This window comes from Dinoponera quadriceps, unplaced genomic scaffold, assembly GCF_001313825.1.
Source record: "Dinoponera quadriceps isolate SergipeBrazil2010 unplaced genomic scaffold, ASM131382v1 scaffold2872, whole genome shotgun sequence".
In the NCBI taxonomy this organism is placed as follows: domain Eukaryota; kingdom Metazoa; phylum Arthropoda; class Insecta; order Hymenoptera; family Formicidae; genus Dinoponera; species Dinoponera quadriceps.
In genome coordinates, this window is record NW_014556992.1 from 480,904 (window position 1) to 504,192 (window position 23,289).

The window sequence follows — 23,289 nt, forward strand, 5'->3', positions numbered from 1 at the left end:
CGTGGGAATCAAACGGAACGTAATGAAGATATCGTAGCGCCGTTTGTAAATGATCTTTATTACGTAAGTGAGGCCGACGTTGAGTAACCGAATGGGTACGATGGGCGTGTAATGAGATTAATTCGCATTACATGTTACATTTTCCACATTGTCGCTAATTAAGTCGTGATACGGCCGTGCATATCAGCGTTATTATTGCTTCGCTACTCGTTCGCTAATGCGATCGGTAAGAAAGTATGTATACATCGTATATACTCAAGAAGGTGTGAGTATCGTGTCAGTCGATAGCATTTTCACGTTCCAAGATTTTCCGGCCGCACGCCGATGGTGTAAATTGTTTCCATCGGCAGGCCTGAAATCGTCGTGCCTTCACTCCTTCTATAATTGCCGGGATAAATGCACCTGGCGAGGCCGAGCATCCTGGCGCGCGTACGTACGCGCTTACCTCGCCTAACTGTACCTCCATTCTGAAGAAACCCGAAGATACTTTTAACGCTTCACCGATTCGTAATCGCGAATAGGTATCCGGACGGCGTTGTAAAGCGCCCGTGGGTTACCGCTTCGTTCATTAGGCGACTAACCTCGTAATAACTAACGATTCGCAAATCAATGTACCGTTGAAATTCTGCTATTTATCTCTCTCGCGGGCGCGCGTGCGCGCCTTTTTATTACCGAGAATTTGCGCGTGAGTGAGATTCGTAATTATCGTGGTTGTATAAGCGAAATGCCGTCTTTTTTGTTTTGTTCCAGCATATTTGATTTTTTGTCCGCCTTTCCAGACGATCTCGGAATTTATGATCGTTTATATCTAACACTTTTCTTCTGCTGTCTCACTCTTTCATGATTGAATAGGAAACTAGTGAGTTATTTATCGTGGAGCGAGACTTCGTCAGCGTAACCTAAGATTATAGTAGAAATATAGCTATTACGATCTCATGTAAACTCATGAGCTTTTGCGAGCTTTGTCATATCGTGTTGTAAAATGAAAATAAACATTTTGACAGATTATTAAACTATTTTATTTATACTTCAGAGATCGAGAATGAAATCGCGTTTAGTAAGTTTAATAAGGAAAGTATTTTATATGTTCGAGTATAATACCTGGAAAGAAAGTTCGTGTCTCGATACGGTGTTGAATCACCGGTGACTTGAATGCCCGCATATGTCGTACCTGTCGTTGCGAAAAGATTTTCTACATCCACTGAATTGTCTCTCGAAATTATTCGGAGATCTTAGCGGAATATAATTAACACGACATCGCAATTTTGCAAATTGATAAAATGACTAAATTATTAAAAATCAACGTGGCAAATTAAAGAGCGTAATAATATTATATCGTACCAATTCTCTTAATTTTAACGAGACACCGAGCTTCAAGTAGTGTTCGATTCAATCATCATTCCCGTTCACTTTGCACGAGAAGAAAGTCATTTCGATCAAAAATTATACAGCAGCGCCGCTGTTAACGTATTTCCTTCAACGTGCGTGTGTCACGACTGGTCGGATGTCGGCGACACGGATAGTACACGTGCGCTGGGCGCTATATCTGTGTAATATGGTGCAAGGTGGTGGTGTTTGAAGAAGGGCCCGGACCACCGGCAGATGTTCCATTCGTCCTGCCGCCCGCTAACGGTGGGCCCCTCGCAGGGCTGTACAAAGTCATGCGTATTCACGTTCGTAGTCGTAGTCGTAGTTGTCTTCGTCACGTCGTTGCGTACCAAGGAGTCGATAGTATCGGAACGGACAGCTGCATCCGTCGATGCTCTCCCCGAAGATTTTTCCCGATCGCGGTCTTTGAGAGAGAGAGGCTCGTTTCGTCTTTGTGCCGGCGAATCGCGGGGATCTCACGCGATTGAATATTCGTGCGTTGCCCTCTTCAGGGTTGACTAATATATGTTGCGAGTTTTTGTTTCCGTGTTATTCGTTTCATTTCGAGAAACATCCCGAGTCGAAATTTTAGTCTTACATTAAGATTTTAGTTCTACTTCAAGTGGAAAAAACGAAAATATCTTCCCATTTGTAGCATCAAAGGAAGCATAATAGAAAACTTTTGAAGACTTAATGTAGAACTAAGTAGACAATGTACAATTGAAATTTCAACTCGACATTGATTTCAGGTTCATTCGCGTTGCGCAACTTGTTTGTTGTAGATATCTTTTCTTGCGACATCTAGTTTCACGGTAAATTGAATTTGTATTTCGAATCTATGTATATATATATATAACGAGCAAATTATACATGTTCTTTTTACGCGGATTAGAATTACGAAAATGTCCCTGAGGAGAGAAGTAGCGCCACACGTAGAAAATTTTATAACGCCGCCTATTTATACATTTCCGGGGTAACGACGGCGCGCGGGAGTTTTATGGCCCCCTTACAGTTTTTCTATATAACTTAGGGACGTGCCAGAGGGGAGACGGCGTCTTGTAGTACAACACGATTCCGAAAATCGGCCTTTGAAAACAGTAAGGCCGACTAACGAACGGCTATAAATTGCGCAATAGCATCAAGGTACGAGCCACTTAGGCGAACGCCTGTAATGCCCATTACAATACAATAGGGTCCCCTGGTCTCCAGGTCCGACTACCTACTTCACTCTACCTTCGTTTTTCTTTCCGCCGGACCTGCTCGAAATTCCCGAAAACAATGGCGGTCGCTCGCTCGTTCGCTCACTCACTTGCTCACTCCTTCGTTGGTTCCTTTCGCCGCTTGGCCGGCCCCTCGCCTTGGATCCTGCGAAACAACCTGAAACGGGACACGGGTGCCCGACGAAAGTAGTCAAAACAAAAGCCAGATATACTGCCTCGTGACTCTCAGAGGGCTCGAATACCTGCGACGCCCGTGAACTTCCTTCGAGACCCAAGATCGTTCACGATTACGAGTAGGATCATGTTCATTCTCTCTTTGCCTTGTGTCCCTTCCTGTGACCCCGCTGAGGTGTGAATTGCTGGTGAACGTACAGACACGTGCAAACTCCGATCTGTGCGGAACTGCCCGGCGGAAATTGGACAAGTCCGATTTATGGAACTGGTCTATACCGGCGCGAGTTGATATTTCATCGCGTCGGTACGGCTCTAATAGGATTATCCGAGCGGTTAGCGAACCCAACGAATGCGTTCTCTGTCTTTTAAATGGCGCTTCTCGGGATAATAGCGCGTAATAAACATCGGCGAGTGCGCTTCGTCGTATATTAAACGCTTAATACAGAGTAGTTGCTACAAAGTAGTGGCCGGTAGCGGACCAGCCAAGACGCGGAGTAACACGACTTCGCCGCGCCAGTGAGACAAAGACGGGCGCCACGTGTTGTTTGGAGGTAACCTGCTCCTTTCAGATTTTATTACATCTTAAAAAGAGGAAAATCCTTCTTGTGAAAAGGATCGTCTTTCCTAAAATATTTTTAGCCTCGTCCAACGACAATGCCACCTGTTTCGCTCTGCGATTTTTCAAAATACTCCGAATAATTCAACGTGGAATTATATTATTTGTCGGTACTCTTTGAATTTCTTTGAGTGGAAATTTACTCCTAAAGTAGAACGATAATCGAGTCAATCGAATTCGAATGGTTTTTTCACTCATATAGAGCGAATTCTTCATTCTAAATCGTTGAGTAAATATTTTCAATCGAAATTGAAGAGTAAGTCTAATATACTCTACCGTCATCACAGGAACAAATTCAATCTTCTCTCCCTTAATCGATTTGGAAACATTTATTCATATGGATGAAGAATCCACTTTAAGATTAAGTTAAATATTTACTCTTGTGATTCTGAATGACGGTATTTTCCCTATCACTTTGAATGAATTTTCATACATTTGGAGTGAGGTTTCACTTCACCAAGAAATCTAACGAGTGCCTTATGATGTCTCAACGTAGCTTCGGATGATCACTGTTGTCGATAAATCCCGTTAGTGATTATTAGACATGCTATTATTATCACTACGACGATACGATTCGCCTTTTCCTTGGCGCACAGAACTCGCAGGGAACAAAGCCGCGCGTTCCGCCCGCGCTTTCTTTTACGACCGTCGCAAATCTGACTCGCACGCTGTGACAGGACATGTGTAACTGGAGTTTACTTCTAGTTCATCGGGCAAGTAAACATATCAGGCGACAGAAAGTACTTTCCGGTGTGCCGATCGTGTCGTAAAACGCGCGGCCGACATGTGCCGGATGTCGGCGGAGGTGACTACTTTGACAGGAGCGTACAATGACCTTTCAAGGCCTGCGGGGTTTGATCATGAATCTTTCCTTCAGCGTCAGTTCATGAATAACGAACATTCTCCAGGTAAATATACTCAGAAGTTTTCAAATTTCACAAATCCACAAAGGAGAAATTTCTTGATCGCCCACTTGCGAAGTTTACCTGCGATGGAAACCCTACTGCGAAGGTTTTCGAAGGTCCTTATTGAACAATAACATATCAATGCGAACATCAGGTCTCTCTATTTCGTACAACGTGTAATTCGAAGAAGTCGATAAATTTTCCCGAGATTGCTCAACACCGTAACGGACCCTCGGCGTGTCTATTTTACATGAGGTCAATCGCAGGAAAGTGTAATGCATGCTGTCATATGCGCTTAGTCACCTGCGCTTCTTCATGTACGTGCACGGAATAACGAGCAGGAAGTTGATAAAGGCGAATGTATATACAGGATGTCGCAAAGCTCTCTAGTCTCCATCTACCTGTGAATTTTAAATAACCAATTTGGAAACGAGTTTCTCCTTTCATGTAAACCTTCTGCGCAGTTTTCTAGATTTCAAATCATGCATGAAACGAAACTGCTTATTAACGCAAAACTTACTTTGAAATTGACCAAGCGACATATATTTTACTTTTTGTTGTTATATTATAATAATTACCATTATCTCTCGATCAAACGGGAAAAATATCCTTTGGCGCACTAATACATCCATAGATACATTTGTATAATCCGCGAAACGAAAAAAAAAGAACAAAAGAAGAGAATCTCTGTAATGCGTCACGAACTTCTTGCATCGTTCTCGCGATATCATCGGGAGAAATATTTTCAGCGGTCGGCAGAAATTCGAGTCGATCGCCCGGCAGTATGTATTCCAGCATGCGAGTTTCGCGATACCTCGCTGTTCTCTTTGTTTTTCTCGCGTCTGTCGTGTGCGTGTCGGGTCGCAGCCTGCGGAGGAAGATGAGGTACGACAGCGGTCGACAATGGCGTAAGGAAAATAGAAAAAGAGTGCGTACCGGAGACGGACGACCGGTCCAGTTAGATATCGAATGTCGAAGCCAGGTATCGAGTATCCAGGGAATATGTCTGCGTTCTCAGTACATGCGATCGACATTCCCTGTCAAGAATAAACGTTGCGTCGTAATTTCCTAACGGAATTTATTCGATTTTCTTTTCCACACTTTTGACAATTTTACGAGGAGGAGAAACTGAATAACGTTATATAATTTATAGCCGCGGAAACTGCGCGCCGTGAGACGATTAATTTTTTTGAATGGAAGGCCGGCAGATTCACATACTATCCTGAGACACTGTCTTTGACTAGAAAAAAAGAGACAATTCTTTTCTTAAACAAAAACTCGAGAATTTGTAGAAACGCTTCTCGCCTCCCATTAGTTTCGAAAAATTAAGACAAATAATGTCTTCAGGGAAACTACTGAAGCACCTGAAAGGTGTAAAAATTCCCACGCAGTTCTCAAAGTGAGTTCTATTCAAAGCTCTAAACGGCTTTATTTCCCTCCCGAGGAATTTGTCCGTTTTGCAGAAAAGCGACAGATTTTCGGGACTGCACGGGTGGGTCTTAGCACGGAGACCCGAAGAAGGGCTGAAGGAAGAGAACTCGGGGATTATCGTTGGCGCGCGTCCAACGTTGACGTGAACCGCGAGTGAGGGTCGCGTGGCCGTCTAGGTGTCGCCGTGTGTACACGCAATTATCCCGCGGGTCCGACAAGTTTATTTTCAATGAAACCGTGCTTTCGCTTCGCGATCGGTGCCGCTCGTAAAGGGCCCCGCGCGTTGTGCGCACGGGCCGCATAAGCACCGGACTTTGTGGCTCCGCCCGACGGACAGGGGGATAATATATTGGAGTTATGCTAATTTTACGGCCGGCCCCCGCGGCAAAAGGCACCAAAAAGATCCCACCCGTGCGCGTTTTTGCGCTCGCGCGCGTACGAGAACGAGAGAGGCGACTAGAGGTCCGGTACGCCCGCCGTCCGTGGTGGAAAAACGACCCGGGAATACGAGCGAACGGCGGCGGGCCTTCGCGAGAGAAAGAAAGAGGGAGAAAGAGAGAGAGAGAGAGAGCGCGCGCGAGTGTGGTGTTTCGCGAATATTACGCGCCGGAGCTGGAATTCCCGAATAATGAGACACCACGAGAGCCGCACGAGAGGCCCCCGATGACCTTTGTGGAAAAAAGGGCCGAGCGAGGCTGCGGAGGAGGCCCGTTACGTTGCCTATTTTAAGGGAACTCCGGTGAGGATTTTTACTTTTTTAATTCCACGCGTTAGATACTTCTTTTCTCATCTTACGTCGATTCATCTTGGAAGGTTACCTCGTTAAACTCGAGTCCAGTGGAAAGGTGAACGGTGAATTTTAATTGAGGACACAAATCGAATCTAACAACTACACTCTCGAAGAGCGTCGTGAAACGAGCGGTTACATAAATCGCCGCGATATCTTCAAACGTCAGTTATATCCGCGCCGAGGGGGAAAGAGAGGGGATCGTAATGCGCGAAATAAATGCGCCCGCCACGCATTTCGATATTACCGGCAACTTCGCTCGCGAATCAACGCGGAATCTCGAGGATGAACGACACGCGCCGTTAATTTCGAGCGCGGTCATTCCCGCGCAGTCGTACGTTAAGCGATCGCGCGATCGATTGTACTCAATCTCGGCGGCATCGTGTAATTACGGGCGCGCAAGTGCGGAAATGTTTTCGCTCGAATCCGCTACCGGGCGTTTATCGTCGCGGCGGCCGATGCCACGGCGAAGAGATATGAATTCCTTAATTACACGATCGGCAAAAGGAGCCTCGGCGCGCGAGCATCATATAAGCGAGACTGCGGGTGAAGGAGCTAACGAACTGATAAAAAGTATCTCCAGGCCGGTTCATAAATCGCAATCACGCCAGCTGTCGGTGGAATTTCGCGATAATTTAACAAACGGTTCAAGGCCCGATGAATAACCGCGCGGGGCCGGTCGGCCCGCCGTATGCGCGAGCGGATTAAAAAGGGAACGGGATCGGTTGCCGGGGGTCGGTTGCTGAAAAGGTGATCGCGGAACGCGCTCGAACGCGAAAATATGGAGTCGAGCCCGAGTGGAATACCGTCAGCGATAAATCGCCACCGTTACGCATTAACGCGAATGACGTTGCGTTCCGGGACGTTGCGACGTGGGACCGCCGTGGCGAGTCCCGTCGGATCAAATGGATTTTCGGAGCGCGAGAGATCGTCGTTACAAATTCGACGCACGATGCTCCACATTTTCTACATTTTTTTTCACTTTTGTTACGACGTTCCACACCAATACTCTAGAATGACAACCGAGTCGACTCGAATTCGAGTGACTCTGCACACCGAGAGAGATTGTAGTTATTTTCGATGTCAACTATGACCTTTTTATAGTTTTAACCGCGAAAATAGTAGTAACAACGTGCTTGTAAGGTTATTTTCACTAACACTATAGTAACACTTACTAGAAAATTAGTTTTCCTAACTATAGTTCTTTTATTATGATGATTATAGTTACAAATACCAAATATTTTTCTTTCAGTGCACCCATACAGAGCGAATTTTCCATTCTGAATGAATTCATTCTAATAAATCGACTTATTCGCTCGTATAAATGAAAAATGCACTTTAATTTTGTGAGTTAAACATTTACAGTTCCGAATATTTTCACTATTGGTTTGAGTGAAATTTCACTCTTTTTGAGTGAGATTTCACTCTAAGAAATTTAGAAAGCACCATGTGCAGTTTCTACAAACGCGTGAATTAACGATGCAATTGAAACGGGACGCAATATCGCGCAAGTTACATGATTACTTTGCGCAGATTTCCACGCGGTTATAACGAGCGGATATAATCCGTTTGCGTGCTGGAGCCTCGGAAAAACGAAGGAAGAAGCTTTTTACTCGTTCAGTATAAGCAGAAGCAACGAACGGTAACATTTAACCATCGGCCGCGCCCTTCATTCGCGCCTTCACGCTACGATATCGCGCGAAAGAAAGTATCAGGAGAGGAAACAGCATCGGAGATACCGCTTGAGCAAGTACCGTGCAATTATGCAAATAATCAACTGGCAACGCTTCGTCGGAAAAATCGATCCACCGACTAGAGTCTCAAGCACGTGCGCGCGCGCGCGCGGAACGTTTTCGTGAAAGTGCGCGTTCCCCAGCGGGCGAGTTTATATTTATCGCGTTGAAATAACAGGATCGGTTCGCGAGAAACACGCACTAACGATTTACGACCGCCACAGCCGTTGCAAAGGACCGATGATGACGAGCGAAGGCCTAAAAAATTCACTCCGCTTTCCCGAATTCTCCCACGAGTTTTCCGCAAGGTGAAACCTCGACGCGGCTCGAAATATCGTGAATAATCCGGATTGAAATTTTAGTTCTACGTTAAGTCTACTTAGTTCTATATTAAGTCTTTATTAAGTCTTCTATTGTGCTCCTTTAATGTTACAACTAGGAAGTTACTTCTGTTTCCTCCACTTGAAGGCTTAATTTAAAACTAAGTAGACTTTGGGACGGTTGTTCCACCTTCGGATAAATTGATCTATTGTATAAAAATGTGAAAAACATTCCCGTACGAGAATAAACTACAAGAATACGAATAAATTACTGGTGTACCATTGAAGAACACTGTTGAAGTTGACAATAATATACCAGTAATTTTTTTTCGTAATCTCGCACGCTTTATTTTCTTGCGGGAACGTACGTCGGATATTTATCCGAAGGTGAACAACCGACCCTTAATGCAGGACTAAAATTTCGGAAAGCTTTTCGAACGGCGCGACGCGATAGCACGTGGCATCGATACTCCTCGAGCTGACTTGCGAAGTACTCGTTGTATTACTCGGCGCTGCTGGAAGCTCCGCGAGCGAGTATCGTTCGGAAGGCCTTCGCACTGCACGAGGGAGGGTCCAGGAAGGGAGGAAAAAAGGCATAATCGTCCGGGAAGTTTACGACCGCGCTCGTCAAAGTAAACACCGCGGACTACCGCGGCACGGCACGTACATAACGAAGGAAACGGCAGGTTTGTATGTACACGGTGCGTTCGTGAGCACACAATGGGACGCAATTCGCATTATGCGCGCCGTGCGCGCCGGCCGTGGACGGTCGCGCGAGAGGAAGGTGCAACCGGTTGCGCGTCGGGCGCGCGTGCTTTCGAGGGAACGGAGAGAAATTAAATTAATTATCCCCCGTGTAAGATCTCGCGCAGGGATCGCTCACATTGAGCGTGATTTCCACAACAGTCGGTAAGTATAAGGGAAAATAATTTCATTCTCTTTACGAGCGCGAAAGCTGAAGTAGCGAGAAGATGAAAGATTGCGTTCGCGAACAAATAGTGCCTACGGCGTTGAGAAATTTCATATTAGTCGCGAGAAATATGCTAAAAATCGGTTGTTCACCTTCGGATAAAATGATCTAGCGGATAAATATCCGACGCATGTTCCCGCGAGAAAATAAAGCGTGCAAGATTACGAAAAACGCGGATGCAGTAGCAGCCACGTTTATATTTTCTTACAGGAAATAATTTGATCCTCCTCCTGATCGGAGAGGCTGGAAAAATGAATAATTTATAGATTGTATTTACAAAGAAATTGTATCGTGACAAAACAAGACCGTAATCGCAGTCACGTTCTTTTCCTTCTTTCTTAACGCGACCAAAGGCGGATTTTAATTGGTCCCTAAGAGGAATTCTGCGTTTATACGGTCTTCTCAGAAAAATTAGACTGAACAGGTACACGGTGGTCATGCCGTAAAAGTCCCTCCGCCGAGCAAATACTGCACGCGTCTTCGACGCATGACCGCGCCTTATACGAGTTCGCTCCCCGTTTTGTCCGCTCTCCGGAGGTCGGACTCGCCCTCGAGACGAATCGTCGCGTTTTGCTGAAACCAGACGCGGGGCAAAATTAAAGTCGAACGTCAGTGGGCTGTAATTAACCCGAGCGGAGCGCCCGGCCTTGCTTGCGAGGGGACTTGTTTTCACGACCGTTCCTGTGATCTCGTCGACAACGACGGAACTTCAATCTGCCACATCAACGGGGATATACACATATTGATTTGCATGCAAACGATTAGATCGATTCGGAATACCGGCACAAGGTCTGTTGACGTCAACTCAATGAACGCTTCCTGTCGCACGCGCGAGTCCCTAACGTGAAAGCCGGCGCTACGTCGGCCGGTTCTGTGCAGTTAGGCAGGAAATTATCCGGACACCGGCTGCACCCTCCCGCCGCGTTGCGTAACCGATGAGAAGTTGCACGTGCACGTTCGCATGCCGCATTCGGCGGACCGTGCCAGTCGCGTTTCTAATCTGGATCGCAAATCGTATCGCAGACGGCACCGCGCGTCCTGCTAAAAGGAGAGAAAATCACCGTGCAAGTGGGGCCCCCACGGACCAACGAAACTGCGGAACGGCTTTTTCTCCTCGTCAGTGGGGCCTCCCAGCCATTTGTGATTTCGAAAGCCGCGCGTCACGCGCGGCTCCATTATGCCGGGTAATTCTTCTTCCGCCCGTTTGCCGTGCCGTCTCTGTCCCGTGTTCTCGGTCGACCAGCTCTGGAACCGCTCGCGCGAGATTCCGAATCGTAAATTTGCCGTGTATATTTAGCCGACCTAATTCGTCCTCGTCAAATACGAGTATGCAGGAGATAGACTGTTGAGAAATAGAAAAATATTAATATTACAAACGAAAAATTTTTTTTCGGAAGCAAAATCTGATCCGTCCTCGTCCTCGGAAATAGTTTACTTAAAAATGAGGGATAGGAGAATAGAAAAATTAATATTACAAGTGAAACTTAAATTTTTATTTGGAGCGAAATCCTTGATGACTCGGTGATAAAAATAAAATTACAAATAAATTACGAATAATTGTCTATTAGAAAGACAGAAAATACGAATGCACGTTACACAGCCGATGACGTTCGACGCATACCTGCTCGAGCCCTGTCTTTATCGGCAGTCACGAGTATACGTTTACATACGCGCACGTCGATGCGCTGCCGCGTACGAGCGAACGTCGAACTTCATTCAGGCCTTTCATTCACGCCACCGACGCTCGTCATCGATCCACCGCTACGACATATTCACGTTGATGACTCGCGCTTGTCGCTTGACGTCTACATTTACCTCAAACACCTCGTCTTTGCACACGCGACATGAATTACCTTTAAACCCCGTCTTTCCGTCGCTGAAGACAAAATTGGTCCCCCATTATGTCAACATGAGTCTAAATTTCTTTCCAAGTTTTGACATTGCGTTTACGCAATATCAAACCCTCCCTCGGGGAGGATCCTCGAAATATTCGCCATTTTAACCTCCTCATGAGACACAAGGAGCACGAAGAGGAGCGCACGATGCCGAATGCGCTCGACGAACAGCGGACGGTGGTCCACGAGAATTATTTCGTTGACCCGCGCGAATTCCGCGAACGGTCCGGACGGACGACTTCCAGGAGGTTTCCTGCATGGTCGAGATTTCGCGATCGCTGCGAGAGAGGCTTATAATCCACCCGCTGCGAACGCGACGACAAGAGAGAGGAGTGTTTGTCGCCGGTACCGTCCGGCAGTATTTTCTCCCCGCCAAGAGTGCGTCCTCATCCGCGGACTCGCACACGCATACGCGCGCAGCCGCTTTTAGCGCACGTGAGCGGCACGCACGCACGAACGCGCGCAGTGCCAGGACCTGAATTCACGTAATTGTGATTAATGGGCCCGCTAATGCGAGCCGGCCGTCTCGAATCGTGCCGGGAATGACGACGAACGATTTCGAAGGCGAGCGCGCGCGTAGACGTGATTCTTAACAATCGCGTCGGCGTGTAACAATAGCGAAAACGCTTTTCGAGATTTTTCAAGGATAACGAGAATACCGGTGCGGGTCTATTCGATGAGAAAGGAATTAGCGCTGCATTCTCGCGACGCCGTCTCGTGCGTGTTTTCTTTTGGAATTGGTACCATGCGGTAATGTTAAAGCGTTATCGAGAGAACTTAAAAGATGGAAAGGAAAAGATATAATTAGATGCCCAATATAAAGGTATCCAGAATAGAATTTTCTTCTTCTTAAAGAATCTTACTTCCAAGTAGAAAAGCGTCATTTATACTCTCGTCTCCTAGATATTGATACAGAAATATTGGCAATCTAGATTAACATTAATGGCGAATTTATTTTGCCAGAAGCACGGCCCCTCTCGAGAAAACGCGCGCCTAAAATACTTGAGGATCATCGTCGTAACTCCCGCGCTCACAAAAGCGACTCTCTCACCCTCTCCATCCGTCTGCCGCCTTCTCAATCGCTCTGTCAAGATCGCGAGGGTCCCTCTTCGACGAAAGGGTCGCGCGTTCTCTTCCCATACAACCGACGAAATTTACGTGTCTACCGTCGGCGGCACGTCGATTGACACGGCCGATAAGCACGAGGGACGATTTGCTCGCGTGCTAATGGCACGTCTCAAGCCACCTGGCGCGGAGGAGAACGGCTTCTGCCTCCTCTATCTGCCGAAAAGCGCGCTTGAAAAAAAGCGAAAGAAGAAATCGTCATAACGCGTCGCGACTCTCCGACCGAACGTTTCTTCGGACGAAATTAAGATATCCGGCTGTTCGAGACGATTCGAATATAGTTCTCGTCTCTGAGGATAAAAATTCCACACGGCAATTTACACTTGAGAATTGCACGTCATCGAAGGCGAGATCTTCAGAAGCGCTCACTCGTAGTTTTAAGATTAGTTGAAATCAAATGTATTTTATATTCGAAACGCACTTAAACGCACTTAAAAAAAATAAGATCAACAAAAGGTTAGAGAGTGTCATTCGTCTCGGGCGGGAGATATTTTTGGGCGGTATTTTTGTGCCTTTCGATATAACGTTGTCCCCTAAACTCTCGGGAGATTGAGTTTCCGTGTTTTTGAGCCGCTTATCTCGCGGACTCGGTTCCTTGCGACGGGTTAACATACGTACGTCGAGTATCTAACGTGGGAGGATATCTTGTTCGGGGGTTCTCGGGGCATAAATTGACGGATCGAGCGCGTAATCGTTCGGCCGCGCTTGTAAGCGGCGAGTCGCTGAAATAGCGTGCCGTTAAAAGATACAGTTGGTCACTCGAAGTGTTTCGTCCGTTGTATCGCGCTGGGAATAACGCGACGTCGTATTTCTCCCGGAAACTTATCTCGTCGAATTATCGATCGTAATAACGATAGGCAGTCGCGGCTAGGCGAATAGACAGCGAGAGAAGACAATGTTAACGGCTCCGATGTTATTTTTGTGACGCGTCGCAGTTGTGACTCGCGTCTTGAAGCGCGCGTAAATTCACGGACAACGACTCGTTCGGATCGTTAACGGGTATTAATTTAAGGATATTGTGATGAACGGCGCGACGACTTCTCAGATCTTAGCATTTTAATGGGCCGATGATTTAAAGCCGTCCTATTGATTACGCGCTATCAATAGCCGTGGGTATAATGACGTTGTCAATGCGAAGAACGTAAATCAGCCTCGTAGCGGTCGTCCCGCTCGCGTATACCGCAAGTGCAATACACGAAACCGCGAGCTCTCGGCAAGTATCCGTTATCTCACACCGCGCGGAGAAACACTTAGCGTGACATTAAGGTACATATCGCGCGCAGCCCGTAAATGCGGCGGGACCATAAATATAAACTAAAAAGAAATGTTGTCGTAATTACGGAAATAAATGGACGTAATCATAAGAGTGAGGTAAACGTATAAATTGATCAATTTCATTACACTTACGCCTTCGGTCATATTATACTTTCCAATCGTCGAAGATCAATGGCGATTTATTCGATTCGAACATCGCAGCGTTCGACCGACGGTGCGGCTCGTTGTGCCTTTTAATAGCCTGCTCCTGTCCACTAAATGTCCCCTCATAATGTCGTGTCGGCCTGTTAATTGTTGCCGGTAAAGGGAAAGTGTGAATGGCGACAGGATTAACTCTCCTCGGCCGTCGCGAAGCCTTGAGGATTTTCTTTTCAGTTTCATTCATCTGCGCGACCCTATAGAATCGAGCCAGGCGCACACGAACGTCGTGCGCCGTCGAAGCAAAAGTTCAAACGTTCTCTCGTCGTCGTGGCGCATTTCCTTCGAGAGGGAACGCGCGAGGTAGGTCAGCCGCGATGTCAAGACACGAGAGAAGTCCGTATTCACTTCGCTGTTCGCAACATTACTGTGTAATAGTCCATACGTGTGAGTAACAGTAACAAAAGTGATAGTTCCCGTCTCACACGGGTCACGTGTTCGAGACATGCTTAAGACTATTCCGGAGATTTGTATTTGCAACGTAATCTTAAGTTAAACATTTGCAATCTTGAAGCGCAGCTATTCATTATTTTTAATGCAACGTAGTATATTTTTTTTAACGTAAGATAATTTTACTTGTTTTTCTTCTCTTATATTTGTATTTCTCTAAATTTTTCCGAGTAAAATTCCATTCGGAAAGTAGAGTGAAATATCGCTCGAATTTCAGTGATTTTTTTACTCATACGAGACTCGTATTTTTCACTCTGAATTATCAAGTTAATATTTTCATTGAAGATTGAAAATCTATAAAAATAATTGAATAATCTCTCTCTCTGTCTCTTTCCCTCTATCTCAATTAAATAATCACTATAATAAATTGAAATATTCACTCGTATGGATGAAAAATCTATTCTAAATTTAAATTAGACATTCATTCTTGTGATTTCGAGTGGTGGTATCTTCAACATCGCTTCGAGCGAAGTTTCATTCGTTTCGAGTGTGATTTTACTCCAAAGAATTTAGAGAGTTAATTTTACCGTCACAATAATAGGTGTATTTAATGTGAATACACGATTGTAACATCTTCTTAAAACGATAATTAAACTGATAATTTCTAAAATGTGTATTCGATACTGCTCGAGGTATAGATATCAACTTGGGAACCACTCGTAAACGCATAGAAATTCGAATCGTTTTTATATCGTTGTTGAGTGATCGAAGCCTAATCGGTTGTCCGATAAATGCTAGCGACGACATTGGGCCTTAATGCTTTTGGCACTTTCAACGAAAGCTCGTAAACGAGACGGACGAAAGGCCGTTAAAGATATCGGGAGCGTGTCACGGCTTTTAAGTATTTAGCGGGAGATTAAACGCGAGAACGCGTGCGCGCGCGCCCGGCCGTAAATACGAGCTAACGATAACGCGATGGAACGAGCAAGAGACGCGTAACCCTCGACGACCCCGGCCGAACGAGACTGCGGTGCAACGACCTTCTGAAATGTTGGGTCACGAATAGTAAAAGTGGATCTTCCAGTCGTTGTGGATGAATCGCGCCGGCCGCTTGCACCTCGGGAATTCGCTGGCGAAAACGAGCGAGGCTGGCTGCCTGGGCGCGACGCGACGTGCGATGTAACGCATGTAAAGTTGGTAGAGCTGAGAGAGTGCGTCGTGTATGTCGCGCCGATATCCCGGTGCCGATACGCCGCACACGGATACTATGCACACGTGGCAGATTACGTAATCCACGAGGTCGTGACTCGTGCTGCCCGTCCGCATCTTGTATCGTGCAGCACTACGAATGCACGGAGTGCAGTACGCGAGTGGACAAAACCCGCGTCTCATGGATAGATATTATCATGTTTTTACATTTTTCTTCTTTGTATTGCTTTGTATGAAAAATTTAATTTGTTTCCTTTTCTATCGTGCAAAGATTTTTTCCCACTGATTCAATAAATAAATAATTAATTAAGGAAACAATTAAATATACATATAAAAAGAGTAAATAAAATATCTTAAAAATCGGCAAAATCGGCATGGATAGTTTTTGGTCGATGGGTTTTGGTCGAACGATACTTCGCACGTCACACAGCGTAAACGTTGTACTCGGTCTTCGTGGCGTCGTGCGTTCGCACAACGGGGTTGCAAAGAGAATAACGGCGACGCGTCTCGCATCGATCTTGATCTATACGTGGGTGTAGATCGAGCGGAGCCGTCGCGGGGCGCGCGAGAATCGGCGCCCACGCTGATTGAGAGTACATTTCTTCGGCTCCGAAGTCGGTTCTCTCGGGCTGGAGAGGGTACGGGTAAGACTCGGGAGAGAAACAAGGAAAGAGACTACACTCGGCTTAATGCATCGGCGAGAACTACCTCGCCGTGCTATACATATATTCTCGTGGCATTGACACCGCGTGGTTGCCCCGAGTATCGAGTGCTGGATTTCAATTATCCATCGTGCTTGGCGCAATTCTCCGAAGCTTATTTCGCAATCTGTAATGAGTCTCTTGTTCATTGGACAAAGCTCGAATCGAGATTGAGTGAGAGTCGCAATGGGATGAATTGGTGAAATAGAACATTGCGGCAGCCAACATTCGCGTTGTTTAGAAAGTGACGGTTACTCTGTTCGTGACTATTTTTATTTGCCGAATAAATAGGAAAACCAACATCCTCGATGGGTACGCGGCTTGCCGATAAGTTTCTTATTAATTTCCATCCCTTATCGTCCTGTACTGAGATAAAGATATCGGTAATCTTTATCGGTGAAGATAAGACATACATCTCCCCGGAATGCGGGGACGGAGGTATCGGCTACGATAGCCGCTTTAACCGTGCTTTCCGGCATTACCGTTTGCCTGTAAAAACGATAGAACGCAACAGGGTCGATAAATTTCCGCGTCGGCGTCGGCAAAAATATAATCTCGTCCCCCGCCGCAGATTTATGATATCAGGCTCGCATGCGGGAAGCGCGGTCGGCGCTGCGGCGATCGTTCTTTTCGCGGTAGACACGCGAAAGAGGAAGAGAGAATGAAAGAGAGAGAGAGAGAGGGCAGGTCGTCGCGGATTGTGCATCACCGTCGCGGCCGCGTGTAATGCATAACATTTACGTACACGTCTTTATACAGCCGGAATATCGGGTTTTACGTAAGCTCACGACGATGACGACGACGACGACGACGGTGGTGGTGGTGTTCTTCGCATGTTCGATACCGAACGACGCGCGTCGCGATGCGGAACGTCGCCGTCTCCGCCGATTTAATACGATCCCCGTAGTCCGCACCACGCGATGGCATAACTACACGCAATTCCAGCGACATGCGTGATGGCACGCACCCGCGTACGCAGCTCGATCCCGGGAGCTCGGATTGCGCCGTGGCATCGTTCATTATCGCCTTATCGCGCGACTCTGCGAGATCCGTCCTTTATCGCGCTACGTACATTATTTCTCGCGTTATTGTTCGTTCTCTCGCAGCGTAGCGAGGAAATTCTTGGGATATCGGTGGATTGGAGATGGCGGCGGCGATGTAATAACCACTTCACCACGTACTGTCAGCAGTGTGTGAGAAAGTAAGGTTGACTTGATCGATCGCGACGGCGAAGTTAACGCGAAAGGTCCACCCGCGTCCGCGACAATTTGCAGGGTGGTGTTATTAGCGCTGGCGCGAATTAATATCGCGGACGGGAGAGCAGGAAGGAAGGCGTAATTCAACGGTGGCTTTCTACCGCGCGGGCAATTTACTCGGTGGAATTGAAACAATTAAACTCATTTTTCCCCCGGAATTATAATGCAGATTATTATTGTGCGAGCGCACATACGACGGGCGCACAGCTGTTTGCCGGAGGCTGAAAGTGAAAATACCGCAGCGATTACGTAACTGCCGTAATTAAGTATTCGCTCTCTATGCAATGATCTTTCTTTAATAACTCGTCGTTTGCTCGCATTCTCTTTCTCTTTTCCTCTCTCTCTCTTTCTCTCTCGTACTGAGCGTAGAAACACATTACACGATCCAATTCTACACTTGAGCGCACAGGAGATGCGCGCAGCCAGATGTGCCGCGGTGATGATACTAAAAATAAACTTGTGCGCTTAATTATTCATCACAATTTAATCTCCATGTTAGTAAAAACCTTATACTTTTTTTTTTAATTTTCAATGTATCAAAGATTTTTATTGGAAGTTTTATTTTTTCACTTCTATCTATTTTTTACTATCGCAAAAATGCAAATATTTTTCTATATCAATTTCTCGCGAGAGACGACGATGAACTTCGGCACCTTCTCCGTGTAAGCAGCCTTGATGTAAAAGGTACTCAAGGTTAATACGTCTCCCATTTCGATCAATAACGGTAACGAGGAACGGTCAATTGCCCGGAATCTATTACGATCGTAGTAATGGCTGACGTAATCGTGGTCTTACTTCAATTTCTCCGGTCGAACGCACGAGCGAGTTCCTTTTCTCTCCCGATTAATATTGCGCCGGTAATCGCGCGTGTCGGCGGCCGGAAATCCCGACGAATCACACCGAAAACGAAGGAGAAAGAGAGAGAAGGCGAGAGGCACGATTCTCGTTCGTCCCACGTAATGACGAATTACGGAGGCGAGTCGCGAATGTACGAGCGCGTGTACACGCAAGTGCGTCGACGACGAAGCGGAGCCGCGCGAAGCGAAGCGACAGAGGAAGCGGAGGATTTGTCACGAAGACAGTTTGGTTTAACTGATCTCATCCGTCTTGGTCGCGGGCGTTGCGACGCGTCGCCCGGCCGCCGACCGGGTTGTCGTCTTCGTTTCGTCGCGACGACGTCGACAGCCAGTCGACTTCATTGCACGCGTCACTCGAGCCGCCTCGTCGTGTCGGGCCCAGCTGAACAGATTGAATCGTACCGGCGGCCCTGACGGCTCAATGACCATTTACAATTTCGAGCGAACGTGCATTACTGCATTGTAGGCAAGATATGAGAGAATTTCCCCGCTTTACGAGATTTATCCACAGCAAAATCTAAGCTATAAGATAATAACGGCATCTTAGCTTACAGCTGAGGTGAAAACAGCATCTTGGACAGTTTGGATAAAAATGGCATTTTTCTGTCTTAACAATCGGAACCATTTGTTTCATCCATCAAGAACTATAGGACTTTTAAGAATAAGGTCAGAACTCTCAATAATCCACGAATTTCTACGAATTGAGATACTAACTTCGCACATATAATATTTCTTTGCATATATAATAACAATAATGATAATAACTCATATAGGAAGGAACATGAATTAGAAAGATAGGCTTAATAGATATTAAGTAAAACTATTATTATATATAGACGCGAAGCTGCTCGTAGACAAACGCTGCATAGTTATTAACTGCAACTCTTTGCGGACTCAAGCTGCAGGAATTTCACAGGAGTGAAGAATACCTCGTACAACGGCGCGGATCCTGTAGGGCCCTCGGTGCGCTGTACTCTGATAAAACACAAGTACACGACGCAGGCCTCCGTGCCCTCGCCCCGTTCCTCCCGCTGCTTGTCTACGCTAAGCGGTTATTTGCTGCGTTATTATTATACCGGCGCTTGGCCGTGCGTGCATTAGTTGTTCCGTCGTGCTTTATGCGCCGGACCGGTGCGCGTTAATCGAGCCCTTAAAACGCGCGTTTCTAAAGCGCGTCACGCGAGAACGGCACCGACCTATTCGCCGCTCCTAGAATTATTACGACGAGGATAAAAATATACTTTAATTACCCGAATAAATGAAGAATTAAATATTTCGCCTTTTTCGTTTCGTAAAATGCTCTCATCACGCACCCTCGATTTTTGAACGAGACGTAGGCGTCAGAAACAGAAATTTAACATTTCGCATTCTCGTCAGATCCCGACATAATCGCAGAGCATTGTCTTCTTTCTTTCCGAGTCTTTCGGAGCTCCCGAAGACCCATGAAATTTAATAACGCCGCCCTTAATCCTCTCGGCACGTCGGAATGTACTATATGTGCGTGCTGAAAGTGACGTACGCACGTATAGCCGCGCATGAAATCATCCGGGTCGCAGTTCCGGCAACGGTTAAGCAGGATGCGCGGCGCGGGTGGTTTCGTCGAAGCCCTTCTCTACCTTGGCGTAGCGTTTCTCTTCTGCCGCTTTTCTGCCAAGAGGCTGGTACGATGTTCGCCCTCCGAGATACTCCCGGAATACGAGACGTTTCGCCTCTCACCTTCCCCGCTGCCTCCCGTTCGCCTTCTTGTCCCTTTATCTCCGTCTTCTTCGCCGGGGCCTACACGAAAGTTCAATTTGCACGGTGTGTCAAAGGTTCCCTTCGAACTCGCTGCGCTGCCTCTCCTCGCGACTTCGAGCCGCACTCCAATTGCGGCGTCGATAAGCGTGACTTCGCGTTCGTTTCGCCAATCGTATTGCCATTTGCGAATCGAGAGAATTACGTAGGAAAGGGAAAATCATTCGTCAGCTGGTAGAAAATAAAAGATCTCACGGTCGGGCGCTTTCGAGCTGTTGAACATCTCTCGTGAAAAAAAGTATTGACGGCGGATTGAAATATTGTAACGTCATTAATGTAATATTTTGTCGGCTTACTCTTAAATTTCATTTTATCAAATTGTAGAATTGTCTAATAAAATCCTTCGTCTATTGTGATCTCCCAATTGTTTTGAGCGACGTAATACCGCTAACGCCGTAACTCGATCATACGTGAAATAACAAAAATTTTCATTTATTGTTACAGGTTTTGTGTCGTGTTCGCCGAGCCCCTGCAAGAACGGAGGAGTCTGCGTGTCAGCGCCGCGCGGAGAGTCACATTGCAAGTGAGTCCATCATTCTTATTATTGTAATTACGAGTCGGTGTTCTTGCTCCCATCGCCGGCTTGCTTCGCGATGCATCGTTCAATGTGCGTGTTGTGTTGTTGCACGCGAAAATGACGTGATTCGATCGCGAGCGCTCGGGGTTTTTAACCCGTTAGAAGTCGTAAATATTTCTCAAGCATCTTTAATTAAAGAATCTGTTTCTTCATTTCCTGGAGATCTTAGATCAATATTAGAATTGGTTTTTTTCAAAGCATTGAGAATTTGGCGCAGAATATGCAAGAATAAAATGACATATCAACTAAATGATTTTATTTAATAAAAAAGAAGCGTCTCAAAAATAGGACATTGATTGCTAATGTGTTAAGACGCGTTTTTGTTATGCGAGCATTAGCTAATACATGTATATCATTATATCGCGAACAGATTTCTTTTTCCATTCCAGTCGATCTTCGTGCATTGTTCGTGTTGACCTCTCGCCTTACGTAATTTGGTTCTTGATTTAATGTTCTTGGTAGCAGTGGAATGAGTATAGTAATCACGGAAATTAGAAATAGATATCGAAACGCTGAAACATTTACTCGAGAAAATCATTTAACTTGTACTGCTGCAGAGAGAAGTTTCGCACTTTCAAATACACGGTTTTATTTGCGAACGAGTTCGTTTGCTTTCAATCATTCTTGATATTACAACGAATCGATTTGTTCGCTCGCATGCTATAAACGCACCTTTACACATCGAGCGTTGGCGATCGACGAGCGGTAAGTGGAGGGGAATAAAAAGAGAGAGGGAGAGAGATAGAAAGAGGTCGGAGGGAGTGGAGCGGAGTAAAAGAGAAAGAGAGAAAGAGAGACAAGAGGAGGAGGCGAGAGAACCGGACGTTTCGCTGCCTCCCACGCGAAAAGGATGAGAAACCGTAGAACAGAGAAGGAAGGTGGTGGAGCGCGAAGGGAGGAAGAAGGGCGCGAAGGGTTGGATGTCGCGACTTCCACGACGCGAAATCACGCGAAATCCGGAAAAGTTGAAGTCACCCGGGAAAATCGAGAGAGAATCTCGAATACTCGGGATCGATTTTTTCTTTTCATTTTCTTTCGAAAAATGACATTCCACGGCGCGAAATCAAGTGAAATTCGAAAAAAACTGAAGCCAATCGGGAAAATCGAGAATACTCGAAACTGGATTTTTATTTTTTCTGCGGAACGTCGAAGATACTTTAAATATATTTTATAGTAGCTAATTGCCGCGATAATAAAGCGAATGTTGTAACGATGAAGATAATGCTTAATGCAGCTATTTTCATATCGAATATCTCGGCGTCTCGCAAAGTCAGAGGGATGCAAGTACATTCCCGTTGTATCTTTAGCGCGTGTGTATTCGCACGTAGATAACCGACATTTGCTCTCTTGATCGAGGTTCGCGTTCCGTTTCCTCGCGACATCCCGGTCCGTTGCTCTCCACCGTTGCACTCTCACGCCGGACCGAAACGACCGACGTCGATACTACGTGAGCGCCGAAGGGCTCGCGGTCGTCATGGGTAATTGGAAAATTAGCGTGCCGCTTTCCTCCGTCGATCGCTCGCTCGAAATACGATGTAATGAACGCGGCGCGCATGATTTCCTGACGGCGAATACTTTAAGTAGTCCGACACAGGGAAGCTGTCCCTGTAAGCGATGCGTGAACTCAGGCTTAGACTGCTCGTGCTACTGCCGCTTGTCGGTGCTGAAGAAGTCCGCTTGTAACAGTATCGTCTGCGAAGTATTTCTATCTGTGTGCAACGATAATTGCACGGAAAAGAGGAATTAACTGTCAATATAATACAATTGAAATTTAGTTACCACATCCAGTTTTTAACTGTGAGAGCTGAAAATACCAGGTACAAAAGTAATTAGGTAAATTAACTAAATTTCAGTTGTATTATATGGACAGCTAATTTTTACCTCTGGGAACTAATTTTTAGTTGTGCACGGAAAAAAAATCAATCTTAAATCAAGAATAGATATTTTTATGTATAAGCAAGCAAATTATAATCTTCTTAGGAGATTTTTAGTCTTGATTTGACTGAATCTGTACTGATGCAAATATTACTTGAATTCAATTCAAGACTAAAAATCTTTCGAGAATATTACAATATTTTTGCTTATATTAGGGAATATCTACATTGATTTAAGATTAATTTTTCTATGTGGAAGCTAGTTTTTAGTTGTGGGGGTTACTTTTTTTTGTATAATACTGTTATTCCGTCCGCCGATTTCCCATCTCTGGAGATTCACAATATGTCCAGCATCGACAGTTGCATTTCTTCTTCCCGACATTTTTCTGGAAAATGATTGACAGTCCAAGGACTAACTTAGCAGTCGGATATCCCGTTCCTACGGCACTACTTAGTTTAGCCAATTTAGCAGACAACGAGCGTGACGCGTATGCACGTCACGTCGCGCGAGAAATTACGATTAGCGATTCGCTCGCGCTTCGGCGAATTGAATTTTGCACGCTTCGGCGGAGACGCGCGAGTTCGCGATAATGACACACATTCGTTTCCGCTCG

At 45.9% G+C, this 23,289-nt stretch overlaps 1 protein-coding gene across 1 annotated transcript in view; it reads left to right on the top strand.

The window, feature by feature from the left end:
• Positions 1-23,289, top strand: part of LOC106748527 (neurogenic locus Notch protein) — a 256,282-nt gene that overhangs the window by 20,197 nt on the left and 212,796 nt on the right. Inside the window, exon 2 of the mRNA XM_014627172.1 lies at positions 20,669-20,747. Coding sequence (XP_014482658.1) covers positions 20,669-20,747 — 79 coding nt within the window. The remainder of the gene's footprint in view (positions 1-20,668; positions 20,748-23,289) is intronic.